Here is a 20,967-nt window from a genome sequence, read left to right as displayed (position 1 = left end):
CTCTTTAAACGTTCGGTTTAAATCCTTATTAGTTTTGATGCCTTGCCGTTTGTATCACTAAATATACATTCGTATACTTTTCTAAACCAATGCAAACCGAGTCAAACTAAGCAAACACGGAGTTAATCATTTGTTCTCGGTAACAAGTCTTACGGAAACTTAATAGAAATACCAAAAGACCGTGTTGGATAACATAACTCAAGAAGGTCTAAGTAGTTGAGCATTTAGGTAGCATAAGCTTAGTTTTCGTAGACAATCATCTTGCAGGGCGTTAAACTGTGCATCATGCATAAAGTATGCATATGCGCAAACTATCCTCAAAGTATCTGTCGGATATCAGCAACAAGTTGTTTTAAGCCATATTAGAAACATGGAAAATAGTCCGACAAAAAAATCTGCTAGGACTCCCACATTACAATTTCAAATTGCTACAAACTACACCCACCGTGCATTACAAAGCCTTCTTGACAAAAGGTTTTTAGCATGTACTAGCGGCTCATTTTGTAATAACGTTATTTCTCATTCAATTGTAACTCCGGCATCTCTCTTTTATCGTAATTACCCCTTGAGCCTAAACTCATAAGCGTTCGGACTTTAGAAAATATTTACTCCAGGCTCTTATTTGTCTAATTACATTAAGCTCTAAAAGCCCCAAAGTCATACCGATTAGACGTAAATAGTCCCCAATCAAGCTTTCAACACATTAATGAACCTTAACTGAGCCCTGGTACAAATTTTCCGGTATACCTTTACAGCAAGGCGTATAGTCTGTAACCTAAAAAAAAAATGCCCCCCATGAGCTTATACTAATTGGTTAAGCCCTATTGAATTGCAATGAGTTGACCCAACTTGTTGTTTCTCCTGATTCAAGTATGCATATGAATAGCGATTGGCACATTTTGAAATCGTTCATTGTATATGTAAGCTAATTTGGTCTTATACTGCAAAAGGAAAAGGGGGAATGCTTTGTAGGAAAGGTAGTTTAATTTTTAATTTACATTATTTGACTCCTTCCCATTTAACTTTGAACTCCCCGGATCTCGTAATTTTAGACTTTTTACCTGTAGATATTAACTCAAGCTTGCTTTCAAACTGGTAAACAGACCAGCTGATATCGAGGGATCTAGTTTAGACTCTATGTTGGGGCTGCTAATTTGAGAGATCAAAGGTTGAAATATTCCAATCACCAATCGTCACTGCGTATTTACATGCTCGCTTAAGTTAATGAGGGCGGCTGCAGCTACAGAATTCACCGTTAATTGCCCTAATCATAGTCATAAGCACGAGAGTATTCTTTTAACTCCAGGTTGAAATCATGAAGTTCCTTTGAAGGGATAGAGGTAAACTGAGCTCTTTCAAAATATTCATTTACATTGACCGAATAAAGCAAGAGTAAATAAAGGTTTGGATCTGCTTAAGGGTGATGCATCAAAACCTTTCAATCGGTACCTGCTAAGATCAGGGTCAAAATGTACACGATAGCGGGTACTTCCATTGCTACTACTTAGTGGTATCGTTCAATAATGGTAAACAGATATAAGCTCCTCCTCGGTACTAGTATCAAGCGACTCGAGAATCCAGCCAACATTCGACAACCTTAGGTCGAAAACGCTAGTTGCGTTACCATATTACTTGGTTTGCTGGTAGGAGCTTAAACATGGGGTCATAATGGATTTTGAGTACATTTAGGCTGGGTAATTGTTTTCCCCAAGCAGGTGCATCAAGTCTTACTGCGAATAGGATCCCTCATACTCATATGAGAAGAGTACTAGTTCAATTCGGACATATGAATACATTTGATGCTCCTGTGAGCATTGGGTACACGGCAATGAAAACATACACAAATAAAACAAGACAACGCCTAACTATAAACTTCACATTTATGGATTACCACATACATTAATAAAGTAATTAAAAACATTCGTATTTTCAAATGGTACACAGTGGTTTTAGGGGCACAGTCATCAATACCTTCATGCATATGCGTGGGTGCTTATACGATTTATTTTCGTAAAGTGTTAAATGTCGGCATAGATTGTTTTCGGGGTTTCGAGTTGACATTCGGCGGGTAAAAGACATCTCTTGCATCAGTATTATAATTACGACCTGAAAAGTAACTACGGAATTATACGCCGAAAAGAAAACTCTGTTCGATCCCGACTTTAAAAAAGCCTAGCAAAGTGAAATTGTTACAATAAATAAATGAATGTAATAAATACTATACAGAAGTAAACCCGGAAAGCGGTTTGTCAGTCTTTAGCAGATTTGTTCTCTCGTCAATTTTAGAATGTTATTATGTAAAACTTAAGATTGGAAACCGGTCCTATCAGACAACGTGATGAATTAAAACAAAGTTTTACTATTTTTTCTGAGTATCCGTCGTGCTATCGGATTGTGTTTCTGGTTTAACAACAGTACCTGGAAGAAGGAAGTGAGGTGGAGAAAGCACGTATCCTTGTTGAGAAATAGATGAACGAGCTGGTGCCTGATGGGGGTAAGTAGAGTTTAAACTATTATTATGTTCTCCTGGGGAAACCGATATTGTAGGAAATCCACTAACTTGTCCAATGGGAAGATAATGCGCTTGAGATATTAGAGGAATCTGGCTCTGATGCGCCTGGGGTTTTTGTTGAACTGTAACTGGCTGCCCTGGCAGCATCTGGATCGGATGCGGCTCCGAATGGGGATTTTGCACAAACACTGGTTGCTTATTCTGGTCAAAGTAGACTGATTGGGGTTGAATACCATACCAATAATTACCAGAGGGTTCCATAAATACTGTTTGAGCTTGTCTGTTAATGCGATCGGGCGATCCTGAAGGATCATTTGGATTCCAACTAATCTCTTCAGAGGCCCTTTCCATAGGCTCATTAATTCCTAAAAGCTCTTCTTTAGATGTAAAATCAGCTTTTGACTTTCTCTGCCCGTGACCCTTTGTTACTATATGGGTGTTGAGGTGATTCAAAGAGCCGTAGGACTTTGTACAACCTTTAAACGAGCATGCGTACTTTCTTACAACTTGGTTATATCTCCTTCTAAATCTTCTTGTTCTGTGCTTAAATACATCCTTGGGATTGAAGTCATGTTGTGAGTATGCATACGAGCTTGTTATGGAAGAGTGATATGGTTGATTGGTCGTTGCATTCATGGCATGGGGTGGAAACCCTTGAAAGCTCGATCCCGCTATACCACGTTCATTTACTGGAATATCATTTAGTTGGGGAAAGCCCCCATACCTAAAGGAGCCATTTGGTATACCCAGAGGGTGTGTGACGTAGTAAGTTGTAGAATCGGATGGCAAGTAATAATAGCCAGGAGTAAAAGGTCCAGAATTTTGTAAATATTCGATTGAATCACGTACAATTGGAACAGTGGCGGTTTGAGTTGGAAGAGAAACATGAGAAGCATTTGTTTTAGAAATAGGCTGTAGGGCTATGATTGGTCGATCAGATGTAGCTGCTCCCTCAGAAGGTAGAGTTCCGGTACCTGATGTTTGTATTGGATAATAGAAAGAGGGCTGTGTTAGCAGATTCTGTAGAGGCACTTGTGAGTGTTGTTGCTGGGTAGGTTGAAGAAGTGTTTGTTGGGCTACTAGATGACTTGATTGTGTCTCTTGCTTTTCTAATTCTGTTGGATGACTATAACTTCTGGGAAACATAGACTTGTCGATTGGAGGTAATTTTGGAGGAGGAGTGATTGGCGACTTTTGACCAGCAGATGTCATTGAGGTAGCATCTTCTGACTTCCTCTTGATTAATGTATGTGAGTAATCCAAATGAGTTTGGGAAGGGCTCCTATCATCCTGATTAATTCTATGCAACAGAGTATCAACTACCTGGGGTGGTATCTTTACAAGTGATGCTATGCTGGTGGATGATATTGACGTTCCCCCTGAGGCTGTAGGAGGAGACTGGGTCATTGGCGTATATGATGGGACCGGAGGAGACACTTCACTTTTTGAGGCATCGGAAGATACTTGAGTTCGTGAAGTATTTAGAATCAGGTTAATGGAAACATTTTTAACTTTGTCCTTGCTTTTGAAATCTAATGGGACAACCATTACGGATGTCATTGGTGTTGGTGGAATAAATGTGAAGTTTCTTGAGCTTTAGTTGGGGGAAAGTACCCCACAAACAGAGAAGTTCAATAATGGCACCAAGGAACAGTTGCAAAGTTTTGACAGAAATATAATACCAGGAAGAGGATGCAAATAAAGTGAACTGGATTTGACAGGGTCCTATTTGTGAAAAGATCACGGCGTTTGCAATTGATATAAAACTTAGCCCTTTATGGTCTTCAAAAAAAATGGAGTTGAGTTGTTGAAGTCTTGAAACCAGATCATGTAACACAACACAATGCACTTATCAAAAGTAATGAAAAATTTATCGTGATATTACTAATTAAATACAAGGAAATGATGGTTCCAAATTGGTTCTAAGGAATTGTATTTAAGAACCATAAGGTCTTAGATATATAACCCTGGAAAGTACTCGAGTGAGGCATGTTTCTTTTTTTTATTTTTATGTTGGATTTAACTTAATAATCCTCTACACAATAGCCATTTCGAGCGTACATGTTCACGTCTGTATGTACGTGTAAATAATTAATGTAGGTGCTTGTAAAATAATAATTATTTAGGCTCACAAGTTGACTTGTGAACTAGATAATACGACCAGAAAATACTACTAGAATATCTGAGATTTGTGTAAACCCGAAAAATAACAATAGACAAAACAATGCGCGTATACAAGCAGGTCGACAATTTGGCGTTGTGCCCTCTGTTCCAAAGAAAAATACAATTCAACAGCGAAGTTAGAAGGTGAGATTTTAGCGTGGACCTACGCATGCACCTCAACAATCAGACAAAAAAATCAGGACACAACTCTCTATGCACACATAACATACACAAATAATTTAATATTCTACTGATGGCAGCTATGCACAGGAATCCATAGCCTTACAGAAGAACCCTTCTTTGGAACGAGTGTGTGTCGGCGCTGATGCGCAGATTATTACATACGTTCAAGTTGTTTACCACTCTTACTTTACAATCATGAAATGATTTATCCGTTGGTATATAAGCTGTAATCAATAGATAATTCAGTAACATTACCGTAAATCTGCAGTTGAGGTTGCGACCCACAGTACGAACACGAGAGTAATTTTTGAGAATTACCTACGAGTTAAGCCATACAATGCTGTGGGCACAAGAGAAGGGCTACCCTATCAAAACTTCTATGCCAGGGTTTAGACCACAAAAAAAGGCACATGGGATCCAGTCAGTACTAACGATTTGATCAAGACCCCCCTCCCCCCATCCTCCAACTGGTCCAGGGCACGAAAGATCAAGGGGCCAGGCTGAAAATGGCTGGGCCGACAGAGTGGCACTGTTTTTATTCTAACAAATACAAGGAAAATCGATAATATAGAAGCACAATTTGGGGGATCATACAACAGTGACAAATGCAGAGTGGGCAATTTTTGCACAATCAATAGGTATTTGAATAGGATCTCAATGAAAAGAAGCCAGTCTCGGTTTAACACCTGAACTTCTTAATAGCGGTGTTTCGAAAAGTTTTGAATGTACTATATAAACTCCGACCTTTGAGTTACCAAGTAGCGATCGGAAACACTAATATGTAGAACGACTAAAATCAGTTTGAACCTTAAACGAGCAGCAGCTTGATACCTTAAAGCGGAATCTTTGTAATTCACTGTTTCAGTTTAGCGCAATCACTTCATCTTATTTTTAAGACCAGGGAATGACTACTTTGTGAGTTACTACATCTAATGTGTTCGTTATTATTCCTTCATATAGCAGACCACAGAACGTAATGAACTTTTTGATGCCTTAACTACTGCAGTCCCGGAACTGAAGCTGTGTCTCCTTTAGTTGCAGCTTGCAACTGTCCAGTACAAGGCAATCGATGTGTTATTTACGAATTTAGACTTCCCAAAAGTGTTTAGTTTTTAGGCAAGATGATGAATTTCTCCTAAGCCATTAAAAAGGTCATAAGTGGCTTTGCAATTTCGCTGGGTGCAGTTTTCCCAGTTGAGCAAATTCGCTTGACAATTGTTAAAGTCGATTCGAACCAATTATGCCCATAATAATGACATATTTTAAATACTTACTTAAGAGAATTTGAGGCAAATCAAATGTGACTTTGATGGGTCAAATCCTACTATTTTCCCAAGATTCAAGGCCTTGAACTTACCGGAAACGGGAAGCCGTGAGTGAGTGGGTAACCAGAGGATCTTGTTTACGAGTGGTGAAAAACATTGAAATTTTATATTACCGTACACAAATCAATAGAATCGCATATTTTAAAGATGTGGAGAGATGTGGACGATGTAGTTTTCCTTTGCCCAGAAGTGGAGTCAATATGTTATATGAGGTGAGCCCATCATGTTCAGCATTTTAAAATTATCCGCATGTATCAATTTTTCCTTTTCCATCTCACCTGCTTCAAAATCAAATTTGTTTGGATGTCTTGGGCGTGAGGCGTTTGTTTTGGTGACTTACTATAACTGCTTAGAGTTTGCCAGATTATTTTGTGCTGCCAAAATAAGTTCTATGGTCACTCCGATTATCACGCATTCTCGGTATTGTTTTTCACATGAAGCAGATAAAGGTCTTAGCAAAACGGGGGTGTAATGTTTTAGAGGTCCGTTTACAGCGCCTACAACATTGGCTTTGTTGGACCCTTAAACTAATGTCACAAATACCTCCACTCACCCTTAGGAAACTTCGACGAAAAAATCGCTACATACTCTAAATCCATTGTAACTGAACAATTGTCATTTTTTCAAATTGCACTTTGTACATATCTTTGTATAGAACCTAACCTCAACCCCTTTTACATTATTCTACAACAACAAAGGGTGGGGGGACTAATGTGGGCAAAATGTCGGATTGTTGTACTGAAAAAAATAAAAAGATTCCGCAGCAAATGCAAGCTGCGTATGATTCAGTGTTACCTAAATACATAATCGGATAAACTCCCTCATTTGTAAGACAAAAACATGCAACTGATTGAAATAGGATCATCCAATACATGTTTCAAATGGAATGGTATTTAGACATTACTGACACTTTTTACTCAGTTTCACAATGCAATCCTAATCCTTAATGTAACCTTTGGACCATTCAATTGTGCTTCAGTCACTTAGTTGCATCGCTTGTCCTTGACACGGACTCAGAGATCCTTCATATTTTGATGGTCACAAGCGTAAGTTTAGGCAACGGTACGCGAGGGGTGTAAGTTTTGTCAGGTTTGATTGTTAATAAGATATTTCTGTCAAGAACGTTTATATAATAGGTAATGTTTTACATGCCAAACGTCTTATTCTGTACCTTGCGGGCATGACTAATTAAAGGCAAAATAAAAAGTAGAATTTGAACATGGCATATTAGTTGTGCAGGATAGTAGTTTTAGCTACATAGAGTAGACGTGACGGAATGTATGTCAGTAAACGGATCTTGAAACGTCTTTAGTTAGAGCGGTGATAAATACTTAAATCTGTGCATTAAAACATAGCGATATCATTAGACAACAGAACAAGAGAAGAGAGAAAACAGATTAGCATACATATACTTATTGCTACGAAGAAGAGCAACTGCATCAGATTGGTAACGGGAAAGAAGGTGAACACATACGCAGATACAGAGTTACAATCATGTAAAAACATTAGACAAGACATTTTTCCATAATGGGACCGAGCATAGAAGGTGTTTTGTTGTTGTTCTCCTGCTTTTGTGCAATATAAGAGTAATTTCAACATGAAATTGCAACTCTCAGACTTAAAATCAGTACCTGTCTACTACTACAACGTGCCACAAGAGGAGTGTAACAAACATTTCAGATTAAAGTCATATCGCTATTCATGACCGAAATGATTCTCCACTGCAAAATCAATATGCATATTTTTTGCATTAACGATAGACCTTGACCTTGTCGTCATGGGCAGTAAAAGGTCATACGTCATATAGTAGCAAACATGATAAGAGGGGAAAGCAGAATTTATCCTTAAAAAAGTACACTAAATGCCGATTTTTGTATGCTATAACCATAGATGACGCACAGATTGGGGTAAACGATCTCCTGGTATATTACTGTATAGGTACTTTACACTCGTTTCTAGACGAATTTTTGCCTGACTGCGAAAAAAAATCAAGCACAGGTGAGCCTTTTCAACCTTTCGCAGTTGCCTATTATAAAATACGTCATCTTTCGAATTATATTCTTGTAACCTGGGTGTAGGCGGCAATTTTGTAGCCCTAGCACAGGGGCTGCAAATGTTATCCGTGAAAAGCTTGAATTTGATTGTCCAACAATGGGACCAATGCTGAGATTGTTTTGCCTAAGTAGCCCTGCTATTAGTTTTGACCTAGTCTCTTTGTTATCAATAATAGAAACAAGGAGGTGGGGTTTCGTGATTAATGAGAGCTACTCTTGTGCGCAAGGCGTATCATTCGAAAAACATTAGATATTGCAGAAGCTTTTTCCAAAGGAACGGATCAGGTTTAAGTGCGTGGGGGGACATATGTTAACATCACCCACTACAAGGCGTTTGGAACGCTCAGAAAATATCTAAAATTGATAAATGTTTAGTAAAGGGATAGCGATTTAAGTTTATGTAGTAGGGAGAGCATAACTTTTTGTATTATGTGATGAAATTTACTTATTTTCGTAGCCCGGTCTTTGAAAGGCCGGAAATGATAGGTAAAGCCTGGAAAATAGTGCTAGCTTATTGGATTTAGGGCACTGTTTTTAGTTGTCTAACTACAATTTCAAGAACAATGGAAAGTGCAACACCCTTCACTTGAATAACAAAAAATGTAACTGAAAGATGACGGAATGCCTATGGGGAGTCAACTGCTTGAGTGAGACGCCTCAAGAAATATGCTCCGGGCTTCCAACTTTCTACCCTCCGAGCCCAGCATTATTTGGTATTGGTGTTGGATATCTAGTGTGTACTTCATTACTCCCAACGAATAGGTCAAAGACAATAATCAGCAATAGTGTGACTGACAAATTTGGGTTGTAAATTTTTGGGTCAAAAGCCCAAACCATTTGTCCTTATGCCCAGTAGGGACTACCTGATCACTACTTTCTCTACAGTAACTGCACTACACGACTTTCGATGTCTTTGCATGCTTGAAACCTTCGATATCGTCTTATGGAGTCCACAGTAGCTACTATTAATTTGTTAAACCTTTTCTTGTTTCGTGTCTACATAATGGACACCCTAACCTGAAGCTACTTACCGATATAGGTCGCGGATAAATGTCACCATCCGCGGTTTTGAATGATTAAAATGCAAGTGAAACATACTGGTCTATTAATAATATCGACGGAAATACTTAAATTCGGATTAATGTTCGAAAGCACAATCATTACGTAAGACGCGGTGTAATTTCAATATGAAAAGACCCGCGGGTTTGGGGGCTTTCAAGGTTCGCTCAAGTGCGTTCAAGACAGCTTCAACGCACATTTTGCCGTCCTTGACGATACAACATCAACCCAAATAATACTTCCTTAAAAGATCCCATGATATTCAGAATATGTGACCCTGAACTCGCTCTATTCTATGTTGACTGAAAATGGTGTAAATCGTGCCAGTTATGCGTATTTCAGTGATTGATTTGCCCCATGCAACGGTTTCTAGCAACTCAGGACGTATCTCAGCACCTTTAAGGCCGCTTTCTGTTGTCGGTTAAAGTTGTACCTTAAATTTGAGTTCGCAATAAAACTATTGTATTGATGATAAGATTTTGTTATAATAGCTTTGTGGCATCGTTCCAGGGTTTGAACCATTCAACTCATTTTCACATCTTAGAATAACTTATACAAGGGCACTTCAGTGCTGACGAGAGCAGACCAAAACAGAGTGCTGTAACCTTAAGGGTGGTTAAGTCTAAATTCTCATTAGAGGAAATAAATAATGTCGCATCAAGGCTGGCCCTTATTCAAATCACACACCATGTGCTTAATACCTCAAAATGTGTTCATAGTACTACATGCAACCTTCAAAAGTACAGTGGGCTTAAGATCTTATGTTGAGGATATGCAACCTGCGTTAGAAAGTGGCTCAGTGCTAATCTTTGCAATACTCAGAAACAATCACAGTATCTCTCACTTTTTGCAGATAAACTTTCTCATTAAGACAGAAGCACTTACGGTAGTAAATCCCTTACTGGCACGTGAAGGTGCATTCAAGATTCTACAAGCATTACATTATTTATAAGAATCTGACTACCGAAAGTATTAGTAATTTTATATTCGTACCTAGTAATGTTTTCATTCTACAATTCCCATTTAGCCTGAACCTTAAATTTCCCAAAACAAATGTCTATACAGTTCCCAACCCAATAATTATGGAGGACCTCGTGGAAGAAAACTTCTCCTCTACTAATGCAATGTTCTGTGTCAAACACACAATCCTGAAGTAGATTCACTCAAAATTCATGTAGTTGACTGAGATCTTACAATTGCTACCCACTTTCAAATCTTCGTCATCTTGTTTGGAGTTGATGACTTGATTCCATGACTCGCGTGCACTTTGAATCATTTTCCATGCATTCAAGTTTATTCTGATGTCGTTCAAAGTATTAAACTTGAAAATAGGAAGTCTTTCAGAGTCCAGTTTCTTAAAAGTTTTCTCAGCATTGACTGAAGTGTATTGTTTCTTGAAATTAATGTAATCTTCGTCAGTGGAGCAACTTGTATGTTCCAGGTTCAAAGATGGGAACTTGACAGTAATAACCGAGTCTTGAGTACCGAATTGTTCAAAGTTTAAAAGTTCCACAATCTTTTTGTTGACGAAGTGCATTGTCTTTGTAACCATATTAGATTTGATTGAACCTTGGTAAGTTTCTGCTTGAAGGTTGAAATAAGTTTCGTCTTGGAAATAGATTTTGCTATCCTCAAACGTTGTCACAGTCAAAATGGTAGGTGGCTTCGTGTCTTTCAGTTCTCTTTGCTTCACATATTGGATAGCATCAATAACAGATTCCTCAGTTGTGGTATCTTCAGTAGGACCCATGATAATTAAATCTGGAGTCATGTTATCGTAGTAAGTGGGTAAGATAACGTCTAATGCAAATATGAGTGAATGAGGACCAATATGGTTAACGTACCATGCATCTCTTTCTAATGGATCTTGGCCAAATGTGTTTGTAATAACTGGCTTTCTGTGTCGCCTGTGTTTACCTTGGTGTCTTTGGTGATCTTGATTAATAAGAGCCTTTTCGTTATCCTTGAAGAAGATCACGCCCTTAGCGCCTCTTCTTTTACATCTTTTATGTTCTCTGACTATGTGATTGATAGACTTGAAGTATGTTTGGTGTACTGGCAATAAATGGCCATACGCACCCCCACTCTTTAAAGATTCAACAGACACTTTAGAATAGCCTTGTTGCTCATTTGTATATTGTGGTTCATCGCGCTTGTCTTGGTAATCATACAAATTCCCCACCAACACCACGTTATGACCTTCTTCGTGAAGCATTTTGAATAGATATCTAGCATTTTTTGACACCCAAGAATCGGTGGTAGAGACGACGATGTTCAAGGAAAGCACTACTGGAAGTAATGCAATTATTATTAAACTCAACCTCATATTATATAATATAGTTATGATAAATTATACTATACTATCCTGAAAGGAAACTAGTTTATAAAAGTATAGTATAGTGTGGTATGGTATGAATCTCTCTTATAGTTGTTGGCTTTACTTAGGCTGCCAATGTTAATAACCTCGGCCACCACGAATAATAAAATAAAACACTGTAAGCGATTTAAAATGACTCAACTTTCCCACATCAGCTGGGGAATTAAGTGTATAGCGATATGCATACATATATATACATCTTGATGTATACATAAAATTAAGCGAATAAGTGCATCCGAGCAATAAATCCTGTGAGGTAATATTATACGAATAAAGCCACTCAATACAAAGTAATTTAAAAGCCTATTTTGTTTGCGAGCCATGTGGGTTCTGTATGAAGGGCAGTAATTTTTATGAAGATGCCGGCATATTATTGAAGCACGAGGTTGATCGATTTCCAGGTAATGAGCGAATACCACGAGGCCATTAATTACATATGCCTTTCTTGCATCTGGGGTTAAATCTTATATGGCTTACAAGAGCCCTTCAAGTATTAGATTGACATAATTTTTCCATGGATCCAGTCTGAGTCATGGCCCTGGGCCGCCTCGGTGCCGGATGTCCAAATAAAGAATTAGGAAACATGAAGCAATGTTTTTAACTGTGTCCTTTTGTACGCCGTAAATATGACAAAGTTTTTAGTTGGAGTCCTCCTGTGCCAAATTAGCTACATACCATTACTGGCTTACGATTTTCCCGTTCTATCACACACAACGATTAGGTGAACGCTCAAAAGCTGTTCTGCATTCAAGGCGATAAATTAGGCTGTGCTGTGTTTGTTTATTCGTGTGCGACTGGATTGTGACTTCGCAAAAAAGCTATCAAGCGGTTTACCTCCAGATAAATTTCACTTTTTAAAATTGCTCTAGCAGTAATATGAAATCATGCATTCATTCCCTTTTCTAGTTTCATGTTGTAGTTGTAGTATGAGTGTAAATCATCATCCAAAGAAGGTTTACCCTGTCATACTTCTTTTTTGCTCCGCTCTCTCCGCTCCTTTGTATTAGAAACATGGAGCCTTATCAGGATTCGCATCACAAAAGCTATTTTTGCAAAATATTGAAGATAAGCCGCTCGATGACAGCACAGGACGCATTATGATTGGAAATTTGATTACTCGATTAGATCAAATAACCCCATTATTCCGACTAAAGAAGATCATCGAAGGAATGGATGCAAGTTTTCAATCTCTGACTCGTTCCTTCTCGCTATATATTTATCTCTTCCTCTATCAATTCCTCTGGTTCAATTCTAATCCTAAATCCTACCTTTCTGACCTGATATCGTGTTTTCGTTGTGTTAGAAGCTCGTGCGTCACACCATTAGCTCGGTTTTGGATATGCATAACATAAACCTGTCCACGGCATATGTTTCAAAACCTTTCTTCCCCTCTCTGGCAACCGAACAGCAACGACAACGCAGCTTATTTATCTCAGAACATTGTGCGTATCATGCAACCTATTTTTAAAAAGTGGTATAACTTTTGGGAGCCGTTGCCAAGAAATTTACGCCTGTCAAAAAATTTTATTTTGAAGGATTTCTATTGTGTATACTAGGAATACTAAGATTATCCATAGGGCTGAGTTATATCAAACCTTACATACAATCTTTGACAGTATGTCAAATTATTATACTGTTGCTCTTATACCTATCAAGACTTTTGTCCGGTCACTGCAGAAATGCAACACCTTTCTCTAATGCCCTACGCTGAGTTTAGCTCGTCCCCTCATACTTCCTTATTTTTGGGACACAACTTGTGTTCAAAGTTCCGGTACAAGCGGTTTCAAGGGTTTCTTTGGGGTTTTTCTGTTTTCAGGGCTGTGCTATGCTGTCGTGTACGAGTTTTTTTTCTAGTTCCACTGCTACACTGAGGTATTTTTATGGTTACCAGGTCAAATTTGAGGGATAAAGAAATGCATTACCTCCTTCTCTTTGACACAATAAAAGGCGTCATCGAGTTGAAAATTACATTCCCATGAATAGAACTTACGATGCTTTGCTTGCCATCTCCAATCTCACAAAACTGGTGACAGCGAAAAGCAGAACTTAATACGTAAAAGCCTTAAACCTGAAGTTCGACATCGGAACTTGAATTTTAGGTTTGAACTCATGTCGTTTAAGCATTAGATGCAATTAGTTTATAAGTCCTTATTTCGTTTAACATTCAAGAGTTCAACCTTGCAATACATTATCGTAGTCGGACTTAAAGAAATATACTTAGCCGGAAAACAGTTGCAAGGCGGAGTCGTTGATTTAAAATATGATTGTGTAATTTACACCAACAATGTCGTCAAGATCCTCTTTTCTGTGATCAAAATTGAAATGCATGACTTTTAGCCCCATCATTATATGATATATGATCTTTTCTTTGTCAATTAGTGGCTTTGAAAAATAAAAGGCGCAAGTTGCGGTCCAGATTTGCTTTAGAATTATCAAGTAATCAACTGAACATTAATAGTTCGCTGCCAAATATGGTCCGAACGATTGCAGTCAGCATCAATGGTGAATATGTTAGATCAATTGCAAAGTTTTTTGGTTTAAGCGTAAGTTGTTAAAATATTGAGCACAAAATTGGTCCAAGCCTTTTCCTTTCAAATCACGCTACATTTATAAGAAAATTGATACTTTGAGCTGAAAAGCAGTGTCGAGACCTCCCCAGATAATACTGCAATAGGAGTACATTATCTATCCCGTTTGTGAGTAAACATTTTACACTCTCTTTATACACTAAGAATATAGTAGATTCGTAACTTGCATATGACGCTGATGTTAAGGGGTATCACCTGACTGCAGCCAGTAACAAAACCTATACAATTCTTCCACATAAGTGGTTTCGTGGTCTAGTTGGTCATGGCATCTGCTTAACACGCAGAACGTCCCCAGTTCGATCCTGGGCGAAATCATTTTTTTTAGCTTTGGTGAGACAAACTTAATATCATAGTATGTTAATTTCCTACTAATGAAGAATGAAAGTGTCTAATTATAAGTTCTATAAGAGGATTTATACAAATGCCGTTGACCCCATTTCCCGAAGCAAGTTCTTGTATTTCTTTTTGCTTACGCCAAACTGGCTTCTTCTGAATATTTTCTTGTAAAACCAAGTGATCTTACTGTACAAGAATTTGTCACCAGCCATCATAACAATCAAGTTTAACACTGCCGAAACCAAAATCAAAGCATAGAAAAATGAGGATAAGTTAGTTAAATCCATAAAGTCACCCAATCTTGTATTCTCATCTATTCCGAATAACAAGATTGAAATTAAAGTAGCAAGGAAAACATTGATCATAAACGGAACGTTCTTTGTCATTGGTTCACGGTATGGAGGACCACTACTCAACAAAACAGCAATAAGAATATACTGGAAGTTAGTAAACAAAAACAAAACAGTATTATCAGATGATTTAACTTCATCATCACCCCCAACGACTGGTTTAATATACCAAGGCTGCTTCTGTACATGAAGCCATAATGTAACTTGGAAAATCATAATGACAATTATATGACAGCACATTGGTATCAAGATCTTTGGTGCCACTAGATTAGCACTCGGACGTTTGATCACAAGCTCACCAAAGGGTCCAGACCATGACATGAAAATTGCCAATGGTAAAATAAGAAACAAGTCAATATAAAGAAACTGGAAATCGCCAAGATTAGTTCCTTCCTTGTACAAACAAGTAACAGTGATGAATTGGATGGCCGAATATAGCGACATATATTTGAAACATGAAAAGCTGGTCACCAAACTTGATCTACCCTCCTTTATGACATTCACAACACATGATACTTCAAATATACGTGAAGTAAAGGGAGCTGCCACAGAAGCCTCAGCTTCAGAAAGCGATATACCAACATCTGCAGCTTTCAAAGCTCCACAATCATTTGCACCATCACCACAAAATCCAACAGTGTAGTCCAACGCTTGCAAACGTTCAACTAATTCATGCTTCTCATCAGGAGACATACGAGCAAAGATACTACCTTTCAAAAGCAAAGTATTAACCTGGTCGACTTCGTCTTTCATTTCTGTTAACATATACCGGAAAACATCACCAGTTATTGCTAAGGTGAACTTTTCCCCTTTGATTGAAGGCTGAAGAGTGTTTGGATCAAGGATCTTTCCAGGATTGATAACTTCTTCCCAAATTAAATCCATACCAAACTCATTCTCATGTAAAGTAGGAACATAAACGTCGTTGATATCAGGACTAATCAACTCACATTCCCGACCAACACTAATAGCAGTCAAGATGTTATCACCAGTACACATTACTGTACGAATCTTAGCTCTTTCTAATTCCTGAAGGGTTGCTTTTGTAGCTGGCTTCAACTTATTTTCAAACACAATGAACCCGGTGAAAGTCAAATCAGACTCTATTTCTTCTCTATCAAAGTCACTAATATTAACCTCCTGAGAAATTTCCTTATAAGCACATGCTATGACTCTGAATCCGCTATGCGTATAATGATGCAACAAGTCCTCAAAGTTTGTAGGTAAAGTCTCGTTATTACAAACATTGTACATTATCTCTGGAGCACCCTTGGTAAACACAAACCGTCGACTTTCTGAATCGACAACTACAGACATTCTCCGTAAAGCAGCAGCGAAATCAAACTCTCGAGCAATAGCATAACTGTCGTCAGTGAAAGTTGGTGAGTGGACAATTACATTAGTGGTAGTTTCAGATAACTGCCATTTGGTAAACTCAAACATTCTTACATCCAATGGATCCCCTAATACTTCATTGTCAATTAAACGCAATGAATGACAACTTGCCATGCCCCCTAATAAATATTTCCCATTCTTCAACTCATGAGAAGATGACTTGGTTTCTCCGACATCCAAATGTCCAATGTCTGATACCAATTCGTCAAAAACGATTTCCTTTCTACCCTTTGCGTTAATAGCCAAATGAACACCCAACACATCCAAACCATCTTCAGTCAATGTTCCAGTCTTATCGAAACAAACCACATCAAGTTTACCCCCAACGTTAACTCTTGTCGGGGAGATACAGAATATTTGTAGCTTTTTGAGACGAGATAACGCAAACGTTGTACCAATAGTCAAGGTAGCAGGTAAAGCAGGTGGAACAACAATGGTGATGATATCCAAAGCTCTCAATATCATAGTTCTAGTATCCAAACCAACTTTAATAAAGTTGTATGTAGAATAAGTGAAGCCGATACAAGCAATAAGACCCATGAAACCAATATACTTGAACGAATCTTGATAGAACTTGAAACCAATAGGTTTAGGAAACAACATTGACCGAACCAAAGAACCTTTAGTGGTGTTGAATCCAGTTTTAAAACACATAGCACATACCGGTTCATCATTGGAAGATTTAGTTTTCAATAACTTTGTACCGTTATAAAGGAATGATTTTGCTAAGAGGGGAGAAGTAAAACTTTCCGGCAAAGCTACTGCTGTTTCCTGAGTTGCTTGAACTTTAGAAACTGGGACACTTTCACCTGTTAACATCGACTCATTAACCACACATTCACCGTTAATTAAGATGGCATCACATGGTAAGACAGCCAATGTTGGATCAACTTCGAAAACATCACCCGGAACTAAATCATGGGAGTCAATTTGTTTCCAAAACCCATGACGCCACACTCTAATTTCACAGGACAATTTTGAGATCTCTTGCAACCTGTGAATGGTTTGCTTTGTTTCGATTAATGAGTTCAACACGGAAATAAGGGAGATAACAAAGATACAACCAGCGTAATAGTAATAATCATCAGCCATCCACAAGAAAATAGAAAAGATCTGAAATACGTAAAAGGGATGTAAGACTTCATCTGCTAAGATTTGAACCACACTTTTCTCTTCAATGATAATATTATTTTGACCAAAGATTTCAAGCCTTTCTTCTTGAACGCTTTGAGGGATTCCGTCCTTCATATTTCTAGCATACAACCAACGAGGGTCATACCAATTCGAATTTGTCTTGAAGAGATCTTCCACCGGATTATAAAAAAACTTAACGTATCTGTAGTTAAAAGTTTGCAAATAAGGTACAACAGGATCGTTTTCAAGTTTTCTGGAAGTCAAATCTTCACCCTCTTGAGGGGACGAAGTTAAGAAGTCAGAAAGTCTTTCGTTAAAGGCAGTTTTATCAATGTTAACAATTACTAATTCACCATATTCATTCTCAATAATTGCCCAATCAGCTTTCCCCAAAGGAGACTTATTACCTTTCATGTTAACTCTAAATTTTGGGAACCATCTCATAGCCAAATAACCTAATCCACAGGTAAATATGCAGAATAAGTAATAGAGTGTAGTCCTTGGCCATGAACTCTTATACCCTGCAATACCAATGACCAAATCTTCCTCAGCAAGATAATATCTCTGATATTCACTTGTAGCAGGATATTGTTCGTAGAATCTAAGCAATTCATTTTCATTTTCTTCGAGAAGCACATGTTTGGAAGAAGAAGAATCAGAATCACGCCTATTTCTTCCCCCTTCATATATGATAGAACCATAATCATAATCTGGCGTGACACTACTGCTATCTGATTTCCTACGATGATCTTGAAGAGGTTCCTCTTCAACGATATATTTATCCACTGAATAATCCCAGGCGGTATCAAAGTCCACTGGGTTTTCAGGGTTTTCCAAAGTAGAACCACCAGGAGCCATTTCAATTTCATCCGGGCTAAAGAATTTGAAATTATTCATTTGGATTTCATCAGATCTTAAGCTTTGGCCACTGCCTGATCTTACAGAGACTCCATCAATTGCTTCATCATCTTCATTATCATTATGACTGTGCACAGGAGGGGAGCGACCAAAATCTGATATACCACTAACAACACTTTTCCTATGGCTACTACGACCAAAATGGTGAGGATAATGGAACGATGTGATTGAACTTGGGATTATTTCAGACCCAGCACCTGAATAAATCTCATTGGTATTGTCATCAAGAAACTGACTACCAGTGGACCCTACAGAACTTAACGAGTCAGATCGTGATCTCCATCTACTAAGACTTGATGACCGTCTGCTTAGCGAAGATCGTCTTCTTTCGGAAGACTCTCTACCCGATTGTCTTCCCATTGATAAACAATACCAGCGGGGTGCACGAACAGAACAAAAGCTTAACTATGGTGGTGATAAGTGGCTTTCACTTTTTGTAGTTTTGTTTTTCTCCTATCGAACGAAAAATACCGATGCTCTTCTGAGACCAAACCTCACATAAGAACCGTCAGGTATACCGAAGTCTATAACTTATATATTAATTCTCTTTTCTATACTGGACGCTATGTCTCTTAAGCTTAAGATCAACTTACCGTCCAAAAGCGACGGAGCTAAACGACCTGAAGCACGAAAACATGACGTGGTAAGCACACTGTCTGGCTTACCTAAACTAAAGTTAATAGCCAACAATGTGACTAAGAAGAAGAAAAAGAAGAGAGATAAGAGCACGAAGCTTAAGTTGAAATTAAACCACCACCAGCGAGTGGCTGATGGAAGTTTAGTCAAGCTAGAAGAAGAATCAAGTAGATCTTCCAACGGAAGTGTTTCCAGCAGTAAACCTCCAAAAGTAAGAGTCAAGCCTCAAAGAACATTGGGTGAAGGTTATGATTCAGAAGCTCCAGATGTTGAGGATGACCCACTAATAGAACAAGGGATAGTTATACGTTTCCTAAATGATACCAATCTTGACTTTGTTCATAGTGCAGTTGATCTGGGTAATTATTCCGGTTTGAATGTTAAGTGGATCACCAAAGACAAAGCAGTAGTCAACGTGAAGGGTACTTTATATGCGGCCAGGTTGCTTGATTTACCGACCGTACTGGAATTGTTCAAAACACTCGACAAAAAGAATTTGTTCAAGACCCTAGATATATCTCAGATCCTCTTGGTAATAAGAGTAATCAACCCTCATAACTTGAATATGGAACGAGATTTCGAAGTTCCCGAAGAGTATTTGTATAAACATCCATTCTACCGAATTGTAGGTGATGGAGAGATCAGGACGAACAGAATGGTTTTAAGAGACGGCTTATTGAATAGTTTCGAAGACACATACAGACGAATGAGACCAAGAAAGATAAACCATCGTATAATGGAAGATATTGACAGAAGAGTCAATGATCTCATAAAATTAGATAACGAAGCTGTTGATAGTCATTTTGAACTTGTCAAGACAGAAGATTTACGGAACAAGAAATTCGGCACAACCAGCATGCTGACATCAGCAGCCCCAACACCTCTACCTACGACTCATTCGAATTCTTCTCATCAAGTTACAGGGGAAGAAGCACATAATGGTCAGGATATTTCTGGATCTGAAGCTATGGAGACCCATTATGGAATGGATGACAACGAGGCTGCATCTGACTTGGAGGAAGAATTAGCAAGAGCACTTGACTTTGATATTGATGATGTCGGAGAGGACGAAGATGATGATGAGGAGGGAGGACTTGGTGGCGAAACACCCAAGGTCAAGATCGAAGGGCGAGAAGATGATGATGAAGATGAAGATGACGAGGAGGATGACGAAGAAGACGAAGAAGGAGAAGGCGATGGAGAAGGAGCAGGGGGAGAAGGAGTAGAGGCTCAAGGAGAAGAAGAGGAAGAAGAGGAAGAAGAGGAAGAAGATGACGATGATGATGAAGAAGATGAAGAAGAAGAGGAGGAAGATGAAGCTAACGATAAAAAGCGTACCAAATTATTAGAGGAAGAAATCAAGGAATTGGAGAAAACAGTTGCTCAACATAAAGATTACATTGAACGAGCACCAAATAAGATTGCTCGTAAACGGTTCCAGAATCAACATGGTATATTGAAAGTGTCACTTGATAATAAAAAGAGAGAGTTAGCTAAAATCCAATCTGAGCTGGAAGCAGCCAATGCCAAAGCAGATGCCCATCTTTTCACCAATCAAGAGAAAGGTGCACAAGTGAATAACGAAGATGATGAAGACGAAGAAGAGGAGGAGGAGGATGAAGATGACGATGACGAAATGGGAGGCGATGACAATGAAAATGACAATGACAATATGGGTGATGACGATCAAGATCTCGACGGATTATTTTAGATAAAGATTTGAATTCCATAAACTCTCGGAATTAGTGTAAAGTTACCCCGGAATTATTTGTATATATATATATAAGCTTATCTGCAGAGTAGAATCATTAAACACAAGTTTGACTTCTTCCTGCGGAACACACCTAAAAAAATTTAACACAAAACTTCCGAGGGCATCTGGAAAAAAAGTCAATGTCATCCCCAGGATTTCAAGTGAGTTCATTCCAACCTATTAC

The 20,967-nt window shown here is 38.3% G+C and overlaps 4 protein-coding genes and 1 non-coding gene across 5 annotated transcripts; 2 read left to right on the top strand and 3 right to left on the bottom strand.

Annotated features, from left to right (window-relative positions):
* Positions 1-2,359: 2,359 nt before the first annotated feature.
* On the bottom strand, positions 2,360-4,072 carry KQ657_003237 (uncharacterized protein; the record flags this gene model as incomplete). The annotated part of the gene is made up of 4 exons (XM_043193967.1): positions 2,360-2,920; positions 3,362-3,432; positions 3,646-3,748; positions 3,977-4,072. The coding sequence occupies 4 exons, from the start codon at positions 4,070-4,072 to the stop codon at positions 2,360-2,362; spliced, it is 831 nt and encodes a 276-aa protein (XP_043051019.1).
* A 6,383-nt stretch (positions 4,073-10,455) lies between these two features.
* On the bottom strand, positions 10,456-11,511 carry KQ657_003236 (uncharacterized protein; the record flags this gene model as incomplete). Its single annotated transcript, XM_043193966.1, has 1 exon — positions 10,456-11,511. The coding sequence occupies one exon, from the start codon at positions 11,509-11,511 to the stop codon at positions 10,456-10,458; it is 1,056 nt and encodes a 351-aa protein (XP_043051018.1).
* A 2,991-nt stretch (positions 11,512-14,502) lies between these two features.
* Positions 14,503-14,576, top strand: KQ657_003235. The gene has a single exon. It is a non-coding gene; the product is annotated as a tRNA-Val (tRNA).
* A 98-nt stretch (positions 14,577-14,674) lies between these two features.
* Positions 14,675-18,754, bottom strand: KQ657_003234 (putative acid anhydride hydrolase; the record flags this gene model as incomplete). The annotated part of the gene is made up of 1 exon (XM_043193965.1): positions 14,675-18,754. One exon carries the CDS (start codon positions 18,752-18,754, stop codon positions 14,675-14,677), a length of 4,080 nt encoding a protein of 1,359 aa, XP_043051017.1.
* Positions 18,755-18,959: 205 nt separating this feature from the next.
* KQ657_003233 (TATA-binding protein-associated factor TAF7) lies at positions 18,960-20,741 on the top strand (the record flags this gene model as incomplete). Its single annotated transcript, XM_043193964.1, has 1 exon — positions 18,960-20,741. The coding sequence occupies one exon, from the start codon at positions 18,960-18,962 to the stop codon at positions 20,739-20,741; it is 1,782 nt and encodes a 593-aa protein (XP_043051016.1).
* Between the last annotated feature and the right edge of the window lie 226 nt (positions 20,742-20,967).

Source organism: Scheffersomyces spartinae, assembly GCF_019049425.1.
Source record: "Scheffersomyces spartinae strain ARV_011 chromosome Unknown scaffold_3, whole genome shotgun sequence".
Taxonomy (NCBI): Eukaryota; Fungi; Ascomycota; class Pichiomycetes; order Serinales; family Debaryomycetaceae; genus Lizanozyma; species Lizanozyma spartinae.
Note: the sequence above shows the minus strand (reverse complement) of the source record. Positions and strands in the feature narration are given on the sequence as shown.